The 27,384-nt window shown below is 43.0% G+C and overlaps 1 protein-coding gene across 1 annotated transcript in view; it reads left to right on the top strand.

Annotated features, from left to right (window-relative positions):
• GALNT9 (polypeptide N-acetylgalactosaminyltransferase 9) overlaps nt 1-27,384 on the top strand; it is a 326,026-nt gene that overhangs the window by 14,224 nt on the left and 284,418 nt on the right. The window contains exon 2 of the mRNA XM_066601931.1: nt 7,211-7,391. Coding sequence (XP_066458028.1) covers nt 7,211-7,391 — 181 coding nt within the window. The remainder of the gene's footprint in view (nt 1-7,210; nt 7,392-27,384) is intronic.

The following is a 27,384-nucleotide window of genomic DNA, read 5'->3' as shown; positions in this document are numbered from 1 at the left end:
ACAATAAAACACATAGAATATAGTAACTGCATCCTTTTTGGAACTCTTTTAGAAGAAGATGATGAATAAACAATCTGCATTACTTCCACTTGAAAGATCTGCATTTTCCTATGAATGTAGCATACATACATAGTAACATAGTATGTTAGGCTGAATGAAGACAATGTCCATCTAGTTCAGCCTGTTTTAACCTCCCCTTGTTAGTCCAGAAGAAGGCAAGAAAAAAACAGCGAGCCAATTAGCTGGTCACCTAATGTCTATACCCTGTAATATTGTAGCGCTCTAGAAGACATCTAGTTCCCTCTTAAACTCTTATATGGATTTCGCCATCACCACATCCTCATGCAGAGAGTTCCACAGTCTGGCTGCTCTTACAGTAAAAAAACCCCTTCTATGTTGGTGATGGAACCTGCTTTCTTCTAGACGTAGCGGATGCCCTCTTGTTACCATTGCAGTCCTGATTATGAACAGATCATGAGAGAGATCCCTGTATTGTCCCCTAATGTATTTATACATAGTTTTTTGGTTGCCCCATAACTGTCTTTTCTAGGGTGAATAATCCCAATTTTGTTAGCCTCTCTGGGTATTCCTGTCCTCCTATTCCATTTAATAATTTAGTTGCCCTTCTTTGAACCTCCTCAAGCACTGCAACATTTTTCCTAAACACCGGTGTCCATAACTGTACGCAGTATTCCATGTGAGGTCTAGCAAGTGCTGTATATAGTGGAAGAATAATAGTCTCATCCCTCGCCTCTATACCTCTTTTAATGCACCCCAAGACTTTATTTGCTCTTGCAGCAGCTGAATGGCATTGATTGATCCAGTTAAATCTACAGTCCACTAGTACCCCCAGGTCTTTTTCCATATCACTTTTCCCTAGCAGTACTCCATTTAGTGTATATTGGTGACATCCATTTCTCCTGCCCATGTGCATAACCTTACATTTATCAATATTGAACTTCATTTGCCATTTTTCTACCCAAGCCCCCAGCTTTCCAGGTCATTTTGTAGCCGTACATTGTCCTCTGTTGTATTAATTGTCTTGTATAATTTTGTACCATCTGCAAATATTGATATTTTACTGTGCAGTCCCTCTATCAGGTCATTAAATGGAATAATAATTCCATATACACTGGTCAGCCAATGCATTAAAACCACCAGTCTAATATTGTGCATGTTTCCCTTATGCTGCCAAAATAACTCTAACCTGTCAAGGCATAGGCTTCACAAAACTTCTGAAAGTTTCTTCTGGTATCTGACACCACCATGTTAGCAGCAGATCATTTAAATCCTGTAAATTGCAAGATTGGGCCTCCATTGAACAATCTTGTTTTCCAGCACATCACACAGATGCTGGATTGGATTGAGATCTGGGGAATTTCAAGGTCAACTCAAAACTTAAAGTTTGCCATGTTCTTCAAGCGATTTCTTAAGGATAATCACTAGCCTAATACTGTTTGAACAGCTGAAGCATTTCATAAAAACATACTTTAAAATTAGCCGGCAATGGAGAGAAGAGTCGCAAAGGTGGCTCCCCACTTGATTCTCCTAACCTGAATTACCTATATTGACAGGTTTCTCTATATACACAAACATGGAGAGACCTATCAGACAGGTAGGAGCTGGTGGGTAGCCTGCCTCTGAGAGTCTTCTACCCATTCCCAGCTTCTTTTTAAAATGTATTTTCTCTGAATCGCCATTGTTATTTAGTATAAAGTATACCTCCCAGCAGTGTGAGTGCCTGATCAGATTTCATGTGGTCTGTGGTTTGGTCAGCATGAAGCTTGTGACAGCTTCTCTTTAACATTTTGCAGTGTGGCAGAGCATACTATCCCCCTGAAAGAGGCCTCTGCCATTAGAGAATTGATTTGCTAGGTAGGGGTGTATTTGGGTTAAGGTAGAGTAGGTGCCACATATTAAAGTAACATCGTATGAATGCCAGATCCCAAGGTTTCCAAGCTGAACATTCCATTGCCTCCGCTGGCGTGCCTTCTTCCCATAGTGCATCTTGAAGTCATCTCTTCCCGAGGTAAGTTATGCAAATACACCCGGCCGTCCGCAAGATGTAAAAGAAAATGTCATTCACCAGAAGAGGCCACAGTCTTCTATTGCTCACATGCCCCATTTCAGGAACTTTAAGTAATGGACAGGGAATCAGGGTGGGCACACTGACCAATCTGTGGCTACCACAGCCCCACATGTGCTAAGTTGTGATGCACTGTGTGTTCTGACAGCTTTTTGTCGTAGCCAGAGCTGAACATTACAGCAACTTGTACTAATGTACAGATGTGGCAAACTTTACATTTTCACTGAACACATTAAATGCACAATTGCAATAAATTTTAAATTAACTTTTTGAAAGACTTTTATTTGTGCTAAGTGTCAATATGAAGGTAGCTGAAACAGTGTATTTAATGTGTTAAGTATCAGGTTAACATTTGCTACACCTGCAAGGGCTTATTTACACGGGTGAGTTTTCCATGTGAGTTTCATGCATTGCGAGATACATAAAAGTCACATGGAAATAGAACCCATTGTTGCCCATTATTTGCTATGGGCGAGTTAAAAATTGATGCACATGCGTTGTGATTTTTAATTCTTCCTATTGAAACAACATGCGATTTTGATGTGCATAAAAATTGCATGCACCATGATGCAATTCACTTGCAGAATGTGAGATCGGTCTCGAATTGATATCACACTCACTCATGTAAATGTAGCCTCACTGTTTTGTGGGACTGAAATGGACAACCTAACCATCACTCCCCAAATATATCAATGAGTCTTCGGAGCTCATTACCCTGCCTCCGGTTCACTAGTATTCCTTCCTTGGGCTGCTTTTGCTAAGCACTAACCACTGCATATTGGGAACACCACATCTGATACTTTTGAGATTCTCTGACCAGCTTATTTAGTCATTAGACTTTATGAAAGTTGCTCAGATCCCTACACTTGTCAATTTCTTATTCTTCCAGCACATCAACTTCAATAACTAACTAGTAATTTGCTGCCTGATATATCCCAGCCTTAGTCAGATGCCATTGTCACAAGGTAATCAATGCATTCACTTGACCTGTCAGTGGTTTTAATGTTATAGATGATTGGTGTATGTGATACGTAGTGAATGTGATCTTTTAAACCACAATATAAAGACAATAAATATACAGTATCTTTACAAATGCAACAGGGAATTTTAAACAAACCTACGTGTGTATGTGTTTAAACATACCTAATTGTAAACCTACATTTAATCCTTATGATTAGTCATAATTACAATGTGCTGTGCTACATAAATTGTCCTGAAATATTTCCAAGAATGAAGTAAGTACATCTGCAAAGCCAGGGATCATGTTTAAAATATATGTTGATTCTATGCATAGAGAAACTTAAAAAAAATAATGAGTGAAAGTAGTGGAAATTAAAGGTGAAGGCATAGGAAGAACACAGAAAATGACTTGACATATGAAGAGGAAGTAGAAGAGATTGTCTAGTCAGAGCTCATTCTCAGAATGACTTGTGACTGTGAGGCAAGATGAATAATAAGGGACATAATGAAGCAATAAGACTGAGCATGCTTTGCATTTGCTGAGGATTATGGCACATCTGGGCTGGGGTTAAGGAAGAAGGCTGGATGCCAGCACAAAATAAACTGGAGATGTAACACTGTATTTCCTTATTTATGCAACAGGTAAAGTGTGAAATGAGTCAATCATGTATTTACTAGAAGGGTTTAGCTAACATTTTTAGACTGATTTATTAAGCTGGAAGGTAAAAAAATGGCACAAATTTTGGTGCAAATTTATGTCTGCTCTGCAGGTCTAGATTTCATTTTCTGACTATAGGGCAATACAAAATGCACCAAATTTATTGAGAAGTATGTGCCTTTAAATTAATTTGGCATGATTTACTCCCACAATGTTTTTTTAGAGTGGTATATAAAACGGCAGACTTAATAAATCTGCACATATATGCTGCATCAACTTACTGGTTGAAATCAATGACTCGATTGTTTAGAATGAATGAAATTTGTCTGTCATCTGCTGTCAACCAAACAGCTGAGGGTCAATGAGAGACATGATTGATGCTGCCCCACCCCAATATCTAATTTAGCTGATTAATTCATATTAATTTGTATTGTAGATCCTTCTAGTGCTGAAAGTGCACCTTTTTGGCAGTATTATAACTGTGACTATCCTCTATTTATAGTATTACCAGAGTTTCATAAAAGTTGTGTGTTTAAAGATCGAAAGACAGCTACTAGATTGTTAAAACGAAAAACGTTGAGTACCGTGTTAGCCAGTAGAGCAAAATGTGATTGTTCTCAGTAAGAGAAACCAAGTAATCTTGTAGATATGATACCTTTTAATGGCTAACAAAAATACATGATGTTGTAGCGAGCTTTCAAACCGTCTCAGGATTCTTTCTCAGACTTAAATGGAATGGATCCAAAGAGGCATCTATATACAGACATACATATGAAAATGCACAGACATGGTGTGATTAATTTGCACCTAAACCAATTCCAGAACAAGATGAATTTTAAATAGATATTTGAGTAAATCCACACTTACTAGAAAAAGCTGTCTTAGATTTCACCACAAACTCTGTGGTGAGTCTGTGGCATGTTTTATATGCAGATTTGCCATGTAATTGTTAAAAAGTGTAAAATCAGCTGTTTAAATACACAGAAAGAATTGACATGGTGCGAATTTGAAAATCCATACTGTGAGTCAATGTATGCGCAAATTTTGTTTCACAGCACGTGGAGTTTATTGAAATATGTTAAAATCTCATCCTTTTTACCACTACTGTTTTATACTATCGATTTTCCTCTTGCTAATTCCAGACAGAAAATCAGCACTGTATCTCCTACATGTGAACATATCTCTCGGCATAGTTAGATGTCAGAAAAAATGGTTGCTACTGTTACAACTTGAAATGTAAATTAGGTGTTTGATCGAAAGGATCATTCTTGGGGGAGAAGTGATGACTGAAAACAGTTCTGGCATTATGTATTTTTTATTGCATTCATCATAATGCATAATGAAATAACCCACCATTTTAATAGTTTAGGCAATTATCGAAGTGGTGAAACTAGTTATGTTTTCTATTTTATTGGTAATATTTGTAGGTGATGAATGGGAAAAGGGATGTTTTTTAACTTTTAATCATTTTTTAAAAATATTATTAAACTTTCTTAGATTTTTTTTAAACCCCACAATGGGAGCTGAACTTGTGATTGCTTGATCACCAGTATAAGACATTTTAATAGTTCTGCATTTCAATATACTACGTCTGTCAATATCAGCCTATGAAGCCCTGCCTCTGGCAGGGTTTATTATACATTTAAAAATGGCAGGATTGGAGACCATTGTTAAGCTCCGGGCTGCCATGGCAAACATTTAGCGTCCTGCTGCTGCATCATGGGGTGGCTAAATCTAACCACTTTGTCACCATTGACTATGGCATATAAGGGATGTGGAATCAATGCAGAATTGATGCTGAGGATTTTCCTGCATTAACTGCAGAGAAAGATAATGTTATTACTTTTGAAACCTGTAGTTATGGGTTTTGCTGCAGATTCAGTCAATGGGTGAAATCCAGTCAACAAGGAAAATATATAACACATATAATAAATACAATATGTTCAGTATATAAAAAATCTATAGTATGTCAATTAAATTTACTAAAATGTCAATTACTTACCTTGTATGTTATTCTGCTGCAGATTTTGCTGGTGTAAACCCACAGGAAAATCCTCAGCATTTCCATTCCTTGTAAATTTACCCTTAAGGCCTTAGTCAGACGGGCGTTTTTTCGCGCGATTTGCGGATCGCATGACGGATGTGCATCCGCAAATCGCGTGACCGGTGCCCGAAAATCGCCCGAAAATCTGCTCCTAGCCGCGTTTCATTAGAAACGGGCCGGAGCTGTCCAGCGCATTGCATTCAATGGAGCCGGCAATACAGCCCGCTCCATTGAAAGCAATGCGCTGCGGGCGAGTGTGGGATGAATTGTCGGGAAGGGCTTAAATATATAAGCCCTTCCCTGCAATTCATCCAGAAAAGTGTTAAAATAAAAAATATATATATACTTACCTGCTCCCGGCAGCCGGAGTTCCGCGCGGCCGGCCTGCAGTGGGTGTGAAGGGGGTGTGAGTCAGACCTGCCCCCTGATTGGCTCAGCGCTGAGCCAATCAGAGGCAGGTCTGACTCACACCCCATTCACACCCACTGCAGGCCGGCCGCACGGAACTCCGGCTGCTGGGAGCAGGTGAGTATATATATATATTTTATTTTAACACTTTTTTGGATGAATTGCAGGGAAGGGCTTATATATTTAAGCCCTTCCTGACAATTCAGCCCGCGCACGCCGGCAGCCCATTGCTTTCAATGGAGCGGGCTGTATTGCCTGCTCCATTGAATTCAATGGGCAAACATCGTTCTTCTCTGCCACAGCTGTGGCAGAGAAGAAGGATTTGTCTTCTATATGTTCTCAATGGGGTCAGCGCTGCTGCCGCCGGCCCCATTGAGCGCATATAGAGAAGAGAACAGGAATCGCAGATCGCAAATAGGTGCGATCTGCGATTTCTGTTCTATAATTTATCGGACGAGCGCATAATAAGCGCTCATGTGTCTGATACCATTGCAAAGCAATGGTTTTATAAAATCGCCGGACGCATGCGCAAATCGCGGCAAAAAACGCCCGTCTGACTAAGGCCTTAGGGCTTATTCAGATGGACGTATATCGGTCGGGTTTTCACGCCCAGCCTACATACCCTGCCCCTCTCTGCAAGGGGAGGAGGCTGGAGGGAATGGGTGCTAGTGCACTGAGCGCCCGCCCCCTCTCCACCTCTTGCCACTGTTTGCAATGGGCGGGGCGGGTGCAGAACTAAGTTCTGCCCTGTCTCGCCCCCTCCTTTTGCAAACAATGGCAAGGGGCATAGAGGGGGTGGAGAGGAGGCCCGGCCCATCCCCCTCCCCTTCCAGAGAGGAGCAGCGTATATTGGCCGAGCGTGAAAATCTGATTGACATACACCCATCTGAATAAGCCCTAAAAGCGAAGATAATTTATTGCTTGAAGAGTAAGATGCATAACTTAGAACAAACTATTTCATTACATTAAGTTGATCAATATGTTCTTTGTGGTTTACATTGTCTTTACAGCTGTTGTGTTACTATTGAGATAATGGGATTATGTATTTTTCTAGGACTAGCAAAACCTATGGGGCTCGTAGAAGGACCTGGTGGGCTTGGGCAAGGTGGAATGGCTGCAACTTTGAGAGATGATAGCCATGAATCAGAAACTAAATATGAAGAATATGGCTACAATGCCCAGTTAAGTGACAGAATCTCACTGGACAGATCAATTCCAGATTATAGACCAAAAAAGTAAGTAAAAAAAAAGATATTTCTCAGTGTTATTACTTTTAAAATTTTGTTGCAAAATTTTATCAGATGAACTCCATCCTCATAATATAAAAATATGACATATCAAATCTATCGTAGATTCAGAGAGTGAAATAACTTTTCCTACTACCGAGGCTAAGGCTGCATAGCAATTTTTGGCCTCCCATTCTCCCCATGGGGAAAAAATTAATTGCAACATTAAAAAATCAAGTTTTTTTCACATAAGGCCAATTTCACACAAGTGTATTATGGGCACATTTATGCATCCATAATACAGACAAGTGGTCTAGTCCAACTGCGGGTCTACTGATCCCTATGCTGTTCTGAGTTCAAGTCAGCCTGGGACATACGCTTGTGTGAAACTGGCCTAAGAAGCATCAGAGTAGTATTTCGATTGCATTTATCAATGATTTTACCACATTGGAAAGACATGAGATTGAAATGAGTGTGAGAATGCAAAGATATGTAGTAACAACCCACGTAAATGTTTTACATGACCTTTACATATATAATCTTTTTTCTGAAGCTTATTGTAGTTCACAGAATATAATACATGGTTTACAATAACATATGAAATAACACCAAAAAATAGTAAATGTTTAAGTAAAGGTATGAGAACGTGGATTGCACTATTTGTAAGTTTAACCTCTTTAACCTATGAAAGAACACCCTAAAGGGCACTACAAAAGATCTTGGGGAAACTGGGAACTTTAAATACCGTAATACACATTTTTTTGTACTTTGTCACTATCATACAAGTTAATGCCTAGAATAGGAGTTGCTTTATTCTCTTATTAAATGACTTTTCGACCTTGGTAGTGTTACGTGCAATTGTAGTCTATGATTCACATAATACTTGTTTTTCGCCCATTTTTACAGAATACATTATACAATAATATTGCTATTGCTGTTTGCTTGGTAACCAGGCTTTCTCTGTCAGTGGTGATTTATGCATATCAAGTGTAATGTAGCATGACTTTTTAATTGAGATAAATTAATTTTATATTAGTGATAAAACATATTTTTTGTAGAAAGTACATAGTATTTTTTTGGTGTAATACTTCTCTAGCAAACCTGATTGTAAATATTTTAATATTATGCAAGTGCAATAAATACAGTAGTTCCTTTTAAAGGTATTATATGTAAAAATAGAGAAAAATTTGGTTATATTTCCTGGCTACTTATTTTATTCATTCAGTTGTTATTTCGCTCTGCAAGATGAGGGTGCATGGGTAATTGGGGCAAACGATAATTAGTGATTTAAATTCATTTGCCCACATGTATCAATATAGTCTTATTCAGACTTATTTGATTTTGCTGTAGGTTTTTAGAGTTTCTTTTACACATTTGTCAAATGTTAAACACCATTTCCATGAATTTTGTTGTATTTTATATTAGAGAAGGTGTGATGCTTTTGGTTTACTTTAGAGATTTACATTTTATGTCAGCTTGCTGGAGGCATGCAGGTATAGCTTTTTCTTTTATAAATATCTCTCAAAAGGTTATTCCTCTAATAGCCCCTTCGACTTGGATAGCATTTTGCTTATTACTGCTACCTTGTTGCATTTCCTGTCCTTCCAAGCGGTGTCTGTAAATATTAGCTGCAGCAGTGATGATGGTTGTTTACTCGAGATGAGCGAGCGTACTCGCTAAGGCAAACTACTCATGTGAGTAGTGCCTTATGCAAGTACCTGCCGCTCTTCTCTAAAGATTCGGGTCCTGGCGGGGAGCAGGGAGCGGCGAGGGAGAGCTCTTTCTCACTCTCTCCCCCCTGCTCCTCCCTGCTCACTCCCACAACTCACCGCTCTCCCCCGCCGGCATCTGAATCTTTAGAGACGAGCGGGCAGGTGCTCGCATAAGGCACTACTCACTCGAGTAGTTTGTCTTAGCGAGTTAGCTCGCTCATCTTTATTGTTTACCCACATGACCACTGCAGCCAGTGTAATGCCCCCAAATGAGCATAATTAGTGATGTTCCAAAAACAGATCCTGGACTTAGTCCCAATTTTAAATAATGATGCAAAGTCTCATCAAATGATAATTGTAGCTGATAAACAATTTCAAATATAAATGGCTCAATTTCTTTTTTCTTTTTGTATGCATGCATACTTACTAAGGTCCCCTCCAACCTGCCAGTGTTGCTAACATAGGTGGTAAGCTCTGGCATCACAGGAACTCTAGAGATTTTCCAAAAGTCTGCAATCAAAGCCTTTGCTGCTCCTGGGACATGGAAGACTATGGTCTTACCAATAGGGGCTAAACTTGCAATGTATACATGCTGAAGTGCTAAGGAGCAGCTCAATATTATTGAAATACTAAAAGTATATTCAAGAACAAATTTAGTTAAAAGCAGTTAATACTTGGGCAATCCCAAAAAATGTGTTTCAAGGTTCCTTTGCCAGTAGAGCATCTCCAGTATTTATCTGAACTCATAGAATAAATAAGAGCAAGGTGTATAAGAGTGACCTATAATGATAAAAAAGCTTCCTTGTCAACTCTAAATGAGATGTACATTTTGAAATCGAGATTGCTAATTTAAACATTTTACTTCAGTCTTTAAGGATCCTTTTACATGGGTGACAGCGATATCGCATCTGTGTTTTGTGCGATATTGCTGCGTTTTCTCACAGCGATATTGCGGTTTTGTGTTACTACAAGTTGCACGACTTTGTAGCACTCTTTTGTTGGCATTTTTGAAATATAAGCCCTACTCCGAACATAAGCCCTAGCTGTATAAAAAAAAAAAAAGAAAAAAACCAATTCATCACCTAACAGGTGCTGTCGGCTCTGACAGGCATTTCCTCAGCAGCTCTGGCAGACTTGCTTGTAGTTTTCAGTCAGCGCTTCCTGGTTTGGGGGTTTAAAATCCCCGCTTCTCGAGCCAATCACTGCAGTGCTCGATGAACCAATCACAGCCATTCATGAATTTTGCCGCTCATGTGAAAACGACCTTATGCTCATAGAGATACCTAAACCAAGAGGCCCAGAGAGTCGAGTGCATGTGCGCTCGCCATCGACTCCGTAGGTTAGAAGCGGCCGACGTAGGAGTGAAGCGTCGCGCGCCCAGTGTCACATGCCGACCACTGACCCGGGCGGAAGTACTTGCCGCCCAGCAGTGGTCGAGGCAGTTGGGTAAGCTGGAAATTTGCCAGCTTCAGCACTGCCTTATACAGCCTGCAGGATGGACATGGGAAGACAAGGAGGTGTCTGGTGAACGGCCTGGTGAGGTACAGGTGAGTATAGAATTTTGTTTTGCTGACAGAAGCCCTTTAAATCTGAAATTTAGCAGAATGTCATTAAAAGAACATTAGGTGATTACCTTCCCATATATCTGGGATTGAAATTATCCTTGCAGTGATTCCGTTACTAATTGGGATATTTGGAATAATAAAGGATATCACCTGTAAGGCCTTAGTCAGACGGGCGTTTTTTTGCACGATTTGCGCATGCACATGCGTCCGGCGATTTTATAAAACAATTGCTTTGCAATGGTATCGGACACATGAGCGCTTTTTATGCGCTCGTCCGATAAATTATAGAACAGAAATTGCAGATCGCACCTATCTACGATCTCCGATTCCTGTTCTCTTCTCTATATGCGCTCAATGAGGCCGGCGGCAGCAGCGCCGACCCCATTGAGAGCATATTCTAGACAAATCATTCTTCTCTGTCACAGCTGTAACAGCTGTGGCAGAGAAGAACGATGTTTGCCCATTGAATTCAATGGAGCTGGCAATACAGCCGGCTCCATTGAAAGCAATGGGCTGCCGGCGATCGCGGGATGAATTGTCGGGAAGGGCTTAAATATATAAGCCCTTCCCTGCAATTCATCCAGAAATGTGTAAAAATAAAAAATATATATATACTCACCTTGTCCCGGCAGACAGAGTTCAGCGCGGCCGGCCTGCAGCGGGTGTGAGTGGGTGTGAGTGAGAGCTGCCCCTGATTGGCTCAGCGCTGTATTGCCGGCTCCATTGAATTCAATGCGCTGGACAGCTCCGGCCCATTTCTATTGAAACGCGGCTAGGAGCAGTTTTTTCGGGCGATTTTTCGACCCCGGCAAAAAACGCCCATGGGACTAAGGCCTAAAGGTAATTCAATCAGTCTGAAGAGGTAATAGATATGGAAATTATTATGCATTTCCATGCTGAGATCCCCACTTCAATAGTAATATAGGAAGATTTAGGTACAGACACTCCCAGAGTTATTAGGCATAATAAAACATTGGCAGGTATAGTGTTTGGAAATAATTTTTCCATATTCACCCAATGCTTTGTGATGTTATTGGCTTTCCAATGTCTGGCCTGATCAATTTCGGTTGCATAGTAGTAATAAGGAACTTGTGGAAAGCCCAATCCGCTTTTATGGATGGGAAGATATAAAGTATGGGCTGCCACATGGAAGTGTTGCCCTTTCCAAACATGTTTATTAAGAACTTTTTGAAGTTTATGGAGCTAAGACACTGGATCAGGGATAGGGAGATTCCTTAACATATGTATAGGATTTTTGGAATTATTAGCATCTTGATGGTTGCTATTCTGCCGACCCACAATGATTCTTAGTTAAGAAAATTGGTTAAATCATGATCAATATCTTGAAGTAATGGAATATAATTATTCACAAATAGTTTAGGATTAGAGATGAGCGAACGTATTCGTCCGAGCTTGATATTCGTGCGAATATTAGGGTGTTCGGGATGTTCGTTATTCGTAACGAACACCATGCGGTATTCGGGTTACTTTCACTTCCTTCCCTGAGACGTTAGCGCGCTTTTCTGGCAAATTGAAAGACAGGGAAGGCATTACAACTTCCCCCTGTGACGTTCAAGCCCTATACCACCCCCCTGCAGTGAGTGGCTGGGGAGATCAGATGTCACCCGAATATAAAAGTCGGCCCCTCCCGCGGCTCGCCTCAGATGCCTTGTGAGTTAGATGAGGGACAGTGCTGCTGGTACCGGAGCTGCTGTAGGGAGAGAAATAGCAGTTAGTGTAGGCTTCAAGAACCCCAAAGGTCCTTATTAGGGCCAGTAATACCTGTGTGTTGGCTGCTGTTAGCAGTGCCTTTTTTTTTTTCTTCTCAAAATCGCCTCTGCAGAGCGTTGCACCCGGCATTAGGGACAGAAGTGTTGGATAGGCAGGGAGAGTGTTAGGAGTGAGTGTAGCCTTCAAGAACCTCAACGGTCCTTTCTAGGGCCATATTTAACCGTGTGCAGTACTGTCCAGGCTGCTGTTAGCAGTGCTGCATTTTTTTTTTCTTCTCAAAATCGCCTCTGCAGAGCATTGCACCCTCCATTGATACTACAGGTAAAGAATTGTGTAGGCAGGGCCACAACACAGTTATTATTCATTGAATATACGCAGTGGGTCCTTTTGGTGTAAAAAAAGGGAAAAGAAATCTATTTGTCCTGCCTCTGTCCGTCCTAAGGGCTGTGGACACGTGTGAGCTGCGTGTACAACGTTACAAAATCAGACGCACCCAGCTACGATTTACTGCTGGCTTCGCCATTTGCTTTCCTTAATTGGGAAAAAAATACCTGCTCTGCCAGAGTTAATAACTCTGCTACCCTCAAGTTCTGTGACACATTAGCAGGGCCACAGCACAGTTATAAAACTTCTCATGTTCATTGAATATACGCAGTGGGTCCTTTTGGTGTAAAAAAAGGGAAAAGAAATCTATTTGTCCGGCCTCTGTCCGTCCTAAGGGCTGTGGACACGTGTGAGCTGCGTGTACAACGTTAAAAAATCAGACGCACCCAGCTACGGTTTACTGCTGGCTTCGCCATTTGCTTTCCTTAATTGGGAAAAAAATACCTGCTCTGCCAGAGTTAATAACTCTGCTACCCTCAAGTTCTGCGACACATTAGCAGGGCCACAGCACAGTTATTAAACTTCTCATGTTCATTGAATATACGCAGTGGGTCCTTTTGGTGTAAAAAAAGGGAAAAGAAATCTATTTGTCCTGCCTCTGTCCGTCCTAAGGGCTGTGGACACGTGTGAGCTGCGTGTACAACGTTAAAAAATCAGACGCACCCAGCTACGGTTTACTGCTGGCTTCGCGATTTGCTTTCCTTAATTGGGAAAAAAAATACCTGCTCTGCCAGAGTTAATAACTCTGCTACCCTCAAGTTCTGTGACACATTAGCAGGGCCACAGCACAGTTATAAAACTTCTCATGTTCATTGAATATACGCAGTGGGTCCTTTTGGTGTAAAAAAAGGGAAAAGAAATCTATTTGTCCTGCCTCTGTCCGTCCTAAGGGCTGTGGACACGTGTGAGCTGCGTGTACAACGTTAAAAAATCAGACGCACCCAGCTACGGTTTACTGCTGGCTTCGCGATTTGCTTTCCTTAATTGGGAAAAAAATACCTGCTCTGCCAGAGTTAATAACTCTGCTACCCTCAAGTTCTGTGACACATTAGCAGGGCCACAGCACAGTTATTAAACTTAGATTATTCATTCACTAGAGGCAGTGGGGCGTTTCGTTTTCAAAAAAGGGAAAAAATTATATTTGGCCTGCAGTCTTGCGCCAATTTATTCCCTGCCTGTGAAATCAAATCACTGGTAATACAGCATGCTGAGGGGTAGGGGTAGGCCTAGAGGACGTGGACGCGGCCGAGGACGCGGAGGGCCAAGTCAGGGTGTGGGCACAGGCCGAACTCCTGTTCTAGGTGTATCGCAGCCGTCTGCTGCGCGATTAGTAGACAGGCACGTTTCTGGCGTCCCGACAGTCATCGCACAATTCATGGGTCCACGCGGGAGACGGTTATTAGAAAATGAGCAGTGTGAGCAGGTCCTGTCGTGGATGGCAGAAAGTGCTTCGAGCAACCTATCGTCCAGCCACAGTTCTGCGCCGTCCACTGCTGCAAATCCGAATCCTCTGGCTGCTGCTCCTCCTTCCTCCCAGCCTCCTCACTCCACTACAATGACACATGCTCAGGAGCGGGAACACTCCCAGGAACTGTTCTCGGGCCCCTGCTCAGATTGGGCAGCAGTGGTTCCTCTCCCACCAGAGGAGTTTATCGTCACTGATGCCCAACCATTCGAAAGTTCCCGGGGTCCGGGGGAAGAGGCTGGGGACTTCCGCCAACTGTCTCAAGAACTTTCTGTGGGTGAGGAGGACGATGACGATGAGACACAGTTGTCTTGCAGTGAGGTAGTAGTAAGGGCAGTAAGTCCGAGGGAGCAGCGCACAGAGGATTCGGAGGAAGAGCAGCAGGACGATGAGGTGACTGACCCCACGTGGTGTGCAACGCCTACACAGGACAGGTCTTCAGAGGGGGAGGCACGGGCAGCAGCAGGGCAGGTTGCAAGAGGCAGTGCGGTGGCCAGGGGTAGAGGCAGGGCCAGACCGAATAATCCACCAACTGTTTCCCAAAGCGCCCCCTCGCGCCATGCCACCCTGCAGAGGCCGAGGTGCTCTAAGGTCTGGCAGTTTTTCACAGAGACGCCTGACGACCGACGAACAGTGGTGTGCAACCTTTGTCGCGCAAAGCTCAGCCGGGGAGCCAACACCAACAGCCTCACCACCACCAGCATGCGCAGACATATGATGGCCAAGCACCCCACAAGGTGGGACGAAGGCCGTTCAGCGCCTCCGGTTTGCACCCCTGCCTCTCCCCCTGTGCCCCAACCTGCCACTGAGATCCAACCCCCCTCTCAGGACACGGGCACTACCGCCTCATGGCCTGCACCCACACCCTCACCTCCGCTGTCCTCGGCCCCATCCACCAGTGTAGTTCAGCGCACCGTCCAGCCGTCGCTTGCGCAACTGTTGGAGCGCAAGCGCAAGTATGCCGCCACGCACCCGCACGCTCAAACGTTAACCGTCCGCATAGCAAAATTCATCAGCCTTGAGATGCTGCCGTATAGGGTTGTGGAAACGGAGTCCTTCAAAAGTATCATGGAGGCGGCGGCCCCGCGCTACTCAGTTCCCAGTCGCCACTACTTTTCCCGATGTGCCGTCCCAGCCCTGCACGACCACGTCTCCCGCAACATTGTACGCGCCCTCACCAATGTGGTTAGTGGCAAGGTCCACTTAACAACGGACACGTGGACAAGCACAGGCGGGCAGGGCCACTACATCTCCCTGACGGCACATTGGGTGAATTTAGTGGAGGCTGGGACAGAGTCAGAGCCTGGGACCGCTCACGTCCTACCCACCCCCAGAATTGCGGGCCACAGCTCGGTGGTGGTATCTGCAGAGGTGTATGCTTCCTCCACTAAAGCACCCTCCTCCTCCTCCTCCGCAACCTCTGTCTCGCAATCAAGATGTGTTAGCAGCAGCATGTCGCCAGCAGTCGGTGTCGCGCGGTGTGGCAGCACAGCGGTGGGCAAGCGTCAGCAGGCCGTGCTGAAACTACTCAGCTTAGGAGATAAGAGGCACACGGCCCACGAACTGCTGCAGGGTCTGACACAGCAGACCGACCGCTGGCTTGCGCCGCTGAGCCTCCAACCGGGCATGGCCGTGTGTGACAACGGCCGTAACCTGGTGGCGGCTCTGCAGCTCGGCAGCCTCACGCACGTGCCATGCCTGGCCCACGTCTTTAATTTGGTGGTTCAGCGCTTTCTGAAAAGCTACCCACGCTTGTCAGACCTGCTCGTAAAGGCGCGCCGGCTCTGCGCACATTTTCGCCAGTCCCACACGGACGCTGCCACCCTGCGCACCCTGCAACATCGCTTTAAGCTGCCAGTGCACCGACTGCTGTGCGACGTGCCCACACGGTGGAACTCTACGCTCCACATGTTGGCCAGGCTCTATGAACAGAGTAGAGCTATAGTCGAATACCAACTCCAACATGGGCGGCGCAGTGGGAGTCAGCCTCCTCAATTCTTTTCAGAAGAGTGGGCCTGGTTGGCAGACATCTGCCATGTCCTTGGTAATTTTGAGGAGTCTACCCAGGTGGTGAGCGGCGATGCTGCAATCATTAGCGTCACCATTCCTCTGCTATGCATCTTGAGAAATTCCCTGCAAAGCATAAAGGCAGCTGCTTTGCGCTCGGAAACGGGGGCGGGGGAAGACAGTATGCCGCTGGATAGTCAGGGCACCCTCCTGTCTATTTCTCAGCGCGTACAGGAGGAGGAGCATGAGGAGGAGGGGGAAGAGACAGCTTGGCCCGCTGCTGACGGTACACCGGCTGATTGCCTGTCATCCTTTCAGCGTGTATGGCCTGAGGAGGAGGAGGAGGAGGAGGAGGAGGAGGAGGATCCTGCAAGTGATCTTCCTAGTGAAGACAGCCATGTGTTGCGTACAGGTACCCTGGCACACATGGCTGACTTCATGTTAGGATGCCTTTCTCGTGACCCTCGCGTTGCACGCATTCTGGCCACAACGGATTACTGGGTGTACACACTGCTCGACCCACGCTATAAGGAGAACCTGCCCACTCTCATTCCCGAAAGAGGAAAGGGGTTCGAGAGTGTTGCTATACCACAGGACCCTTGCGGACAAGCTGATGGTAAAATTCCCAGCCGACAGCGCTAGTGGCAGAAGGCGCAGTACCGAGGGCAAGGTAGCAGGGGAGGTGCGGAGATCGAGCAGCATGTACATCCCAGGCAGTGCAACAGTCTTTAAGGGCCTGGACAGCTTTATGGCTCCCCACCAAGACTGTGTCACCGCTCCCCAGTCAAGGCTGAGTCGGCGGGAGCACTGTAAAAGGATGGTGAGGGAGTACGTAGCCGATCGCACGACCGTTCTCCGTGACGCCTCTGCCACCTACAACTACTGGGTGTCGAAGCTGGACACGTGGTCTGAACTAGCGCTGTATGCCCTGGAGGTGCTTGCTTGTCCTGCGGCTAGCGTCTTGTCGGAGAGGGTGTTTAGTGCGGCTGGGGGAATCATCACAGATAAGCGTACCCGCTTGTCAACCGACAGTGCCGACAGGCTAACACTCATCAAGATGAACAAAGCCTGGATTTCCCCAGACTTCTCTTCTCCACCAGCGGACAGCAAGGATACGTAAGCAATACGTATGCTGCACCCGCGGATGGAAGCTACGTTCTCTCTCACCATCCAAAACGGGGACATTTCTGCTTCATCAATCTGTGTCTAATATTCCTCCTCCTCCTCCGGCTCCTCCTCCTGAAACCTCACGTAATCACGCTGAACGGGCAATTTTTCTTAGGGCCACAAGGCTCACTCAAATAATTTTTCTGAACAATTTTTAAAAGTTTCAATGCGCTTAAAAGCGTTGGAACTTTAACTTGAACCAATTTTTCGTTAAACTGGGCTGCCTCCAGGCCTAGTTACCACTTAAGCCACATTAACCAAAGCGATTAATGGGTTTCACCTGCCCTCTTGGCTGGCCATGGCCAATTTTTTGGATGTACATTAGTACTGTTGATACAGCAATTTTTGTGGGCCCTCGCCTACAGTGTAATCAAATGAATTTTTAGCCCACCTGCATTACAGCTGACGTTACATCCGCTGTGTTGGGCAATGCAATGGGATATTTTTGTGTATCGCCGGTGGGTTCCAGGGAGCCACCCATGCTGTAGGTGCACACGGAGTGTAACCTACATGTGTCCACTTGTAAAGAACCCCAGTCTGACTGGGGCATGCAGTGTGGGCCGAAGCCCACCTGCATTAAGCACGACATTACTACCTCAGCTGTGTTGGGCAATGCAGTGGGATATTTTTATGTACCGCCGGTGGGTTCCAGGGAGCCACCCATGCTGTCGGTCCACAGGGACTTCACAATAGGGGGTTGTACCTGCCTGTGTCTATGAATTAAAAAGCCCGGTCTGACTGGGGCATGCAGACACCTTGACAGAATGAATAGTGTGTGGCACATAGGTTCCCCACTGCTATGCCCACGTGTGCAGCTCCTGATGGCGGTGGCACAGGATTATATTTCTCATTGCTTCTGTACAGCATTGTGGGCTATCGCCCCGCCCCTTTTAAAGAGGGTCGCTGCCTAGCCGTGCCAACCCTCTGCAGTGTGTGCCTGCGGTTCCTCCTCATGGCAGACGCACTTATAAATAGACATGAGTGTGGCGTGGCATGAGGGCAGCTGAAGGCTGCGCAGGGACAACTTGGTGTGCGCTGTGGACACTGGGTCGTGCGGGGGGGTTGGTCAGCATGTAACCCAGGAGAAGTGGCAGCGGAGTGTCATGCAGGCAGTGATTGTGCTTTGTTGGAGGTAGTGTGGTGCTTAGCTAAGGTATGCATTGCTAATGAGGGCTTTTCAGAAGTAAAAGTTGTTGGGAGGGGGGGCCCACTCTTGCCGGTATTGTGGCTTAATAGTGGGACCTGTGAACTTGAGATGCAGCCCAACATGTGGCCCCTCGCCTGCCCTATCCGTTGCTGTGTCGTTCCCATCACTTTCTTGAATTGCCCAGATTTTCACACATGAAAACCTTAGCGAGCATCGGCGAAATACAAAAATGCTCCGGTCGCCCATTGACTTCAATGGGGTTCGTTGTTCGAAACGAACCCTCGAACATCGCGGGAAGTTCGTTTCGAATAACGAACACCCGAGCATTTTGGTGTTCGCTCATCTTTTTTTAGGATGCAAAAGGATAGTTTAGTTCCTAAATAGGCAGATTAGACTTTGTTCTTTAAACTGGAAATAACAGAGTCAGGTATAGCATTTGAGATTTCGGGCTGTTTCACTTGTGATAAGAGATGCTGCTAAATTTATTTAGTATTTCTAACACTGAAAGCAATAAAGATTCTGGATTGGTAAGGGCAATAATAATGCTGCCCACAAACAAATTGATTTTGTGTTCTCTTCCCTCACAGTAATTTCAGATACAGCTTTTGTTTTTCTTACGGATTCCACGAAGGGCTCCATTACCTGAACAAATATTAAAGGTGATAATGGACATCCTTGCTGAGTGCTATTGGAGATATTGAATGTTTTAGAGGTGTATCCAGATGTTAGTACAGCAGCAAATGGGAGGGAGTATAGTGCCATAATTGAATATTTGCCACTCCTGATCTCCCAAATTTTAGCAAAATTTCACTTACGTTTTCCCAATATACTCAGTCAAATGCCTTCTCTGCATTGAGGGAAAAAAAGCAGAGAAGGCGTCCATGTTTTTTCGATAAAATTAATAATGATTACAAATCTATGGGTACAGTCAACTGAGTTGACCTACCCCTAACAAATCCTACTTGATCTTTATAAACCAGAGTGGGCAAAATATCCAGCAGCCTAGTGGCCAAAATCTTGGAATGTATTTTCACGTTTGTGTAAAGTTGGGATATAGGATGGAAGCAGCCAGATCTATCTGGGGATTCTACCTGTTTGTATATTGTTAAAAAGAGAAAGAATATGAGGGGATAAGGTAGACTAAAAAACAAGATGGTAATTATTTGTTAAACCATCAGGGCCAGGAGTTGTGTGTGGCCTAAGTGACTTAATAGCACTATTGATTTCTGCTGGGGCAGATGATGTTTCTAACTGTTGCGCTGACACCTTAGGGAATTCAAAAAGTTAGATATCTCCACAGTAGTAAGTTGGGGAGTTGATGGGTCATATCAGAGATTATAAAGTGAAGCATAATAATTAATCAGCTATCACATTTGCTATAATTTAAAGGTTGAATATTTTGTCATTTTATGCATTAAAATATAAGATATTTTAGAGTTAACCGCTCTGGATTTGAGACACAATGTTAATAATGCAATAGCTTTATAATTTTGACTATTATACGTGGCTTTAATTTTCCATGGCGTTTGTTCTTATTTATGGTAGATAAATCTAGCTAATGTAACTGATTTTGGAAGCTAAGTATCATGTCCTATCTAGCTGGGCAGTATTTTTGTTTGTTTAATTGACTTAAGTAAATAATATTACCATAATATAAGCTTTATGAGCACACCATATTATGCTTGGCTTTATTTCAGGCATGCTGCTGTTATGAAAAAAAATTAAGGAGTAATGAGGATGGTTTGGTCAAGTTCTTAGAGGAATGTAAAAAGTAACTGTGCAGTTTCCAAGGAATTGTAGGAGGGTTGTTATATTTTAGAAATGCTTAGAGATTGACATGTGATTAGATCAAGTTATTATACCAATTTTAGAAGATACTACATGCTGAAACAACAAAATCAGTAAAGAATATGTCTATGTGACTGTGGGTCTTGTTTGTATGTGGAAAAAAAGGTGTAATCTTTTTTCAGTAGGGTGTTGCAACCTCCATAAATAAAGAACATTTTATGTCAATTGATTTAAATCGGTGCGTTTATCTGTTGAACTAGAGGCAGATAAGTCGAGAATAGCCACATAACTCTGATAAAATCCCCTGCACTCAGGACATACCCAGTCTTATCATGGTTGATTTTCTTGAAAAAAGCAAGATAACATTTAGTTTGTCTTTTGTTTTGGACATAAATGACTTCTATAGTATAATTTATATTATTTATTGTAAAAAACAAGATAACATATATTCCCATTGGGTTGACAAAGGTCTGTATTGTAAGAAAAGCAATTACTACTTTTTGTTAATTACTGGAGCAGCAAGAGTATATGGGAAATGCTTGTGTTTTAACTGAAAAATATTTGCCTGATTAGGCCTTAGTCACACGGGCATTTTTTCCCACGATTTGCGGATCGCATGAGGGATGCGCATCCGCAAATCGCGTGACCGGGCCGAAAAATCGCCCCAAAAAACTGCTCCTAGCCGCGTTTCAATAGAAACAGGCGGGAGCTGTCCAGCGCATTGAATTCAATGGAGCCGGCAATACAGCCGGCTCCATTGAGAGCAATGGACTGCGGGCGATCTCACGATGAATTTTTGGGAAGGGCTTAAAAATATAATCCCTTCCCGGAAATTCATCCAGAAATGTGTAAAAACAAAAAATATATATATACTCACCTGGTCCCAGCAGACGGAGTTCAGCCGCGGCCGTCCGGCAGTTCTCCTGAACTGCTCTGAGTAGTATTCAGCAGCCGGGGATTTAAAATCCCCGCCTGCTGAATGAGCTGCCTCTGATTGGTCACAGCCTCACCAATCAGAGGCAGCTCTCACTTACCCATTCATGAATTCATGAATGGGTGAGTGAGTGCTGCCTCTGATTGGCTCAGCGCAGGGACTAATCAGGGGCAGCTCTCAGCTGAATGACAGATGAGAGCTGCCCCTGATTGGTCCCTGCGCTGAGCCAATCAGAGGCAGCACTCACTCACCCATTCATGAATTCATGAATGGGTAAGTGAGAGCTGCCTCTGATTGGTGAGGCTGTGACCAATCAGAGGCAGCTCATTCAGCAGGTGGGGATTTTAAATCCCCAGCTGCTGAATACTACTCAGAGCAGTTCAGGAGAACTGCCGCCGACCGCGGCTGCACTCCGTCTGCCGGGACCAGGTGAGTATATATATTTTTTTGTTTTTACACATTTCTGGATGAATTTCCGGGAAGGGCTTATATTTTTAAGCCTTTCCCGAAAATTCATCGTGCGATCACCGGCAGCCCATTGCTTTCAATGGAGCCGGCTGTATTGCCGGCTCCATTGAATTCAATGGGCAAACATCATTCTTCTCTGCCACAGCTGTTACAGCTGTGGCAGAGGAGAATGATTTGTCTACTATATGTTCTCAATGGGGCCGGCGCTGGCCCCATTGAGCGCATATAGAGAAGAGAACAGGAATCGCAGATCGCAGATAGGTGCGATCTGCGATTTTTGTTCTATAATTTATCGGACGAGCGCATAAAAAGCGCTCATGTGTCCGATACCATTGCAAAGCAATGGTTTTATAAAGTCGTCAGACGCATGCGCATGCGCAAATCACGCGAAAAACCGCCCGTCTGACTGAGCCCTTAATATGCGATTCTTAATGCACAAAATATCTACATTCAAGCTTTTAGCCTTTTTCCAAAGGAGAGAGCTTTTAAAAGGACGGTTACGTCGTTTTACCTTGAGTGAGATTATGTGGAAGACCATTTCTAGAATTTATATTAATGCAGTGAAACACCTTGTGACCAGCTAATGTTATGTGGGTATAGAATCTTTTGTAGAAGCTGAGCAAATTGCAAGTACAATTAAAAAACTGATAGTAACATGAATTAACATCAAACACAAACATACGTACCAACCATTTAGTGATGATGCAAAGGGGGGTGGGGGGTTAGAAATTAAGAATATCTAACCAAAATATGTGTATGCCACTTTTGAGCTATAATGCACAAAGTATTGAAAACATCCTGATAAAGATACTCAAAAAAAAACATCAAAAAAGCTGAACAAAATGTAGCCACAATAATTGATCCACACAAATAGGAGAAGGTGTATGGCCACTAAATGGAGCATGGATGGCTTCATAAGTCTCCTCATATACCTTCTAGGTGCTGTTATAAAAGTTCACCAGATCAGGTAGAATTAAGATAAAGTATTGTATACAATCACACCTTTAAAGAAATCAATTCAGCACAATGTTCTGATTTCAATAAGGTAAAAAGCTCTAAATTAAGGAATCCAACTTATAGGCTTTATAGACAAAAATAAGGAGGTACATTTCATATCAAATTGATACATTTTGGCATACAAATCATCTTCCCATAGTATACGTGCTTCAAAGGTTTATTTTTGGAAAACACACCATGCCTCCTGACTGTCAGTATTACACAATATTGCACAATAGACATCCTACTCCCCAAAATGCTAAGAATTCCTGTGTTTTGGTGGATGATAAGATCAATCCAAGATTTCTCAGAAGTCATGCTCTGTTATAATGAATTCAAGACCCTTTCAAAAGGGTTAGTATAAGTTTTTTCTGAAACCTAAAGACATCAGGCCTTCTTAAAGGGACTATATTTTTCTATCAGTGCTCTCCTTAAGGAGTAACAATACCCTTTCTGAGAGTTAGCTGCAGTACTTACATAGCACTGTGAGTTCCAGGAAAGGTGTAAGATGGTGAGAGAGTGAATTACCAGAGCTTCCTTGAGAAGGATCAGTTGATTAAGTAGGTGAGGATACTTGTGAAGCTGCAACCCTATTGCCCTTCATTCAGTGAGCATGCTGTTGTCTCTATTTTGTGACCGTGTGGAAGGAAAGAACTCGGTGAGTCTTGCAGAGTTCAACTTTCAATTTAATCACCGGTAACCCACCAAAGACGCCACAGAGAGACAATTTTTAGCCCAGGGCAATGGTGTTAGTGAATGTGCAGCTTACTCCATGTGCTGCAGGCCACATCCCCAGCACTCAGGTTTTATACTGTATATACTTTGACTACAATACCATATATTTATCACCAAGGTTAAATATTAGCTATAATTTGATATCCTAGTGATCCAGAGAGGTAGGAATTACATGTGCAATCCCATAACAAAGCAGCATTTCAGGAATTTTATTAAGTGTATGTTAACATATAGCTGACTTGCTGGGGATTTTGTTGTGAATCTGCAGCAAATTTTACCTCTTAAATTAAATTAAATTGAAATTGAAGGGATAAAATTTGCTATAGATCTGCACCAAAATCCACAGCAAATAAGTTACAAGTGAACATATCCTTAAAGATAACCTGTCCGGTCCCCTAAGCTGCTCAGGCTATGGATAGCAGATTATAGTTACAGATACACTGACTTCAGCAGTCAGTGTTCCTGACATATACCAACTGATTTAGTGGTTTTGCAAATCTTATTTTTCAAACTTTGCAGGGCTGGACTGAAGATGAGTCCAATGAAGCTCATGCCTATTCATATGTACACTCCCCCATCCTCCTCCTCCCTCCTAAATTTTATCATGTTACTGTGTTCACTCCAAGACCTGCTGATCAGCATCTGGTAGGAGGAGGAAGGTGGGGAGAGTGTGCATATATAAATATACATGCGCTTCCTTGGACTCATCTCTGGTCCAGCCCTGCAAAATCTCAAAAGTGAGATTTGCAAAGCCACTAAATCAATGGGTATAAGTGTCAGGCTTCTGAAATCAGTGTGTCTGTCTCTATACCCTGCTACCTGCAGCCCGAACAGCTTAGGGGACTTGGCAGGTTCCCTTCAACAACATTGAAGATTCTTGACAACCTGTCAGCAAGATTATATGCAGTATATTAAAAATACACTTTGAAAGCAAATCTCCCCTTTGACATTCATTCAAATACTTCATCTAACAGAAATAAAATATCCATCTTATCCATTTATGAATCATGAATGTACATACATGATTCATGCTGTGTGTGACAAGAATAATTTTCCTTTGCAACTCCTTTGAAATAAAATAGTTTTGTGAGTCAAAACTAGTGGAATATTCAGGCCAGGACTGCCAGACCTGATTTTTAAAAAATCGTCATGAATCAGAACTTCCAATAAAATTAATAGAGGTTTAAAAAAAATCAGCTTCTTTAACGTGTGTGTTTCAGTTGTTAGTACTGTTGCCTTTTAGTGCTGGTGTCCTAGGTCCAAGTCCCATCAAGGATAACATCTGCATGGACAACATCCAGGTGTTGCCCTTGGACATATTTGAACCTGCAAATCTAGCACCACAAGGAAGTAGTGCTAACAACCAAAACAGCATACTTTTTTTTTCTCCCTTCTTTACAGGAGCAGAAGATGGAGAAGAAAAATAATAATAAACACAAAGAGAATATACAAACTCCATGCAGATGTTGTCCATAATCAGACATGATTCAAAACCCCAGTGCTGCTATACAACAGTGCTAGCCACTGAGCCATGAAACGTCTTCCTTCTTACTCCTCTTGCTTCTTCTACAGAGGAGAAAAAGGATCAGGAAAGAAGACTTTTATCTCTTTCTTCTCTTTCTCCAGAGGAGTAGGAGAGATAAGGAAGAAGGAGAAAAAGAAAAAGCAAGAAAAAGGTAGAATGATCATGGTGGCTCAGTCTTTAGCACTGTTTCCTTACAGTGCTGGGGTACTGGGTTCAAATTTGTCCAAGAAAAACATCTGCATGGACTTTGTATGCTCTCTTTGCATTTCTGTCTTCTTCCCCTACTCCAGAGAAGCTCAGTTGCTGGCACTTCTGGTTTGCAATGCTAAAGTTGTAGGTTGAAATCTGTCCAAGAACAACAGCTGGATGATGTTTTTATGTTTGCTTTGTGTTAATTCCTCATGTTCTTCTCATCTGGAGCAGAAAAGCCAGGTGTGGTGGGTCAGTTCTTAGCACTGCTACCTGCTGGACTTCTACATTCAATTCTGTCAAGGGCAACATCTGGATGGCATTTTTATGTTCTCTTTGTGTTCATTCTTGCTGTTTGTCACCTCCTCTGAAATGCAATAGGCAAGTGTGCTGGCTCAGTTGTTGGCAGTGCTAGAATTCTAGGTTCAAATGGGTCCAATGGCAATATTTGACAAAAAACACACAAGCATGCTCCCATTGATTTCAAATGGCAATTAAGTTAAATTAGTTTATGTGCTTTGTTTGTATAAAACACATATGAACATAGAACATGCTGCAAATGCAAATGAAAATATTTTGTTATTTCTCTCCCAAAGTGAACGCCATAAAAATAATTAAAAAAACTAACACCAGAATTGCTATTGTTCTTTTGTTCGCATCCTAAAAAGCACAGTAGAAGGCAATCTAAAAGTCACATGTACCTCAAAATGCTACAAAAAAACCCCACAACTCTCCCCCCAAAAATAAGCCCTCATAGAGCTCTGTTGCTGGAAAAATAAAAATACTATCGATCTTAGAATGCTGCCATGCAGATTCAATTGTTTTTCCTTATATGCCCTAAACCAAACCGCTCTGTACTCCGCCTGATAATATGCAACCCTGCTAGCCGCCATCAACCGCCACCTGCAGTCACACCGATTCAGCCACCACACGGCTTAATGTCTGACCATTGTCTGTGTATAGCACCCCTCACTCTCCACCTCGCTATACCATGCACATCTCCAGCCCCTTTACCTTCTGTATCACCCCATTACTTGTAGTATGTAAGCTCGTTGGAGCAGGGCCCTCACCCCTATTGTTTTCATCAACTGATTACTATGTAACCGTGGTTTTTGTATTTTTGTACTTTTGTCTTTCTGTATCCCCCTGTTTTTGTAAGCGCTGCGGAATATGTTTATCGCTATATAAATAAAGATTATTATTATTGAAAAATATGTTTTTATTGTGCAAAAGTAGTAACAAAAATGTAAAAACTATGTAAGCTTAGTAATTATGCTCGAGATAATAAACTTATCAATCTTATTTTTACCGAATACTGAATGCCACTAAAACAATATCCAAAAATAAAAAGGGAATTTCTGAGGGTTTTTTTCATTACTCCCACCCCCTCTCCCTCCCTCCCCCCAAAATGTCATAAAAGTTATAAAATACAATATATGTACCTCTTTTTTTAAAATACAACTCGCCCCCACCCCCACCCCCAAAAGAAGCCCACATACAGCTATGTCAACAAGTTATGGCTTTTGCAATGCAACGATGACAATCATTTGGTCCTTAAAGCAAAAAGCAGGCTTGTCAATAAGCTATGTCACTAATCTGTCCTTCTCACTAAGGACATATTGTGTATATTTGCAGAAATGCATTTGCTCTAAAGAAAATGGCAATCACACTAACTTAGAAAAAAACTACGTAAACTTCATTGCTTTAGCAGAAATCCCAGAAATGGTGAATGTAGAAAAAATTCAGCAAATGTGGAACATCATCATTGGTTGAACAAGAGAAAAGGCCTACTCGTCTCATCCCCGATGCAAAGGTCTGCAGCTATGTTCCCGGGGCCGTGTAGATGGTCCAAATGCTAAAGTACAGACCAGCATTTAAAGGTCTTGCTAAAGTTCTTCCATATAGAAACATATACATACGAGCAGCAATACTATAGATGGCGTGTCATTCCACAGTGGAGTCACACACAACTGCTAATATTGATGCTTCTATGCTATATAAACTACTCAATGTAAATAACATGCATTTTCCTACACCAGGAAATGATATAAACAACATGTCCATTATTTGTCCATACACAGTGTCTGATTGACCAAATATGGTCAATGATATATTATTGGACCTAAGATAAATTTCCATTTTACATCTCTGGCGTCTTATATAGGCTTCAGCAATATAGAGAAAAAGTC

Source organism: Eleutherodactylus coqui, chromosome 5, assembly GCF_035609145.1.
Source record: "Eleutherodactylus coqui strain aEleCoq1 chromosome 5, aEleCoq1.hap1, whole genome shotgun sequence".
NCBI lineage: Eukaryota > Metazoa > Chordata > Amphibia > Anura > Eleutherodactylidae > Eleutherodactylus > Eleutherodactylus coqui.
This window is presented reverse-complemented; position numbering and strand designations above follow the sequence as displayed.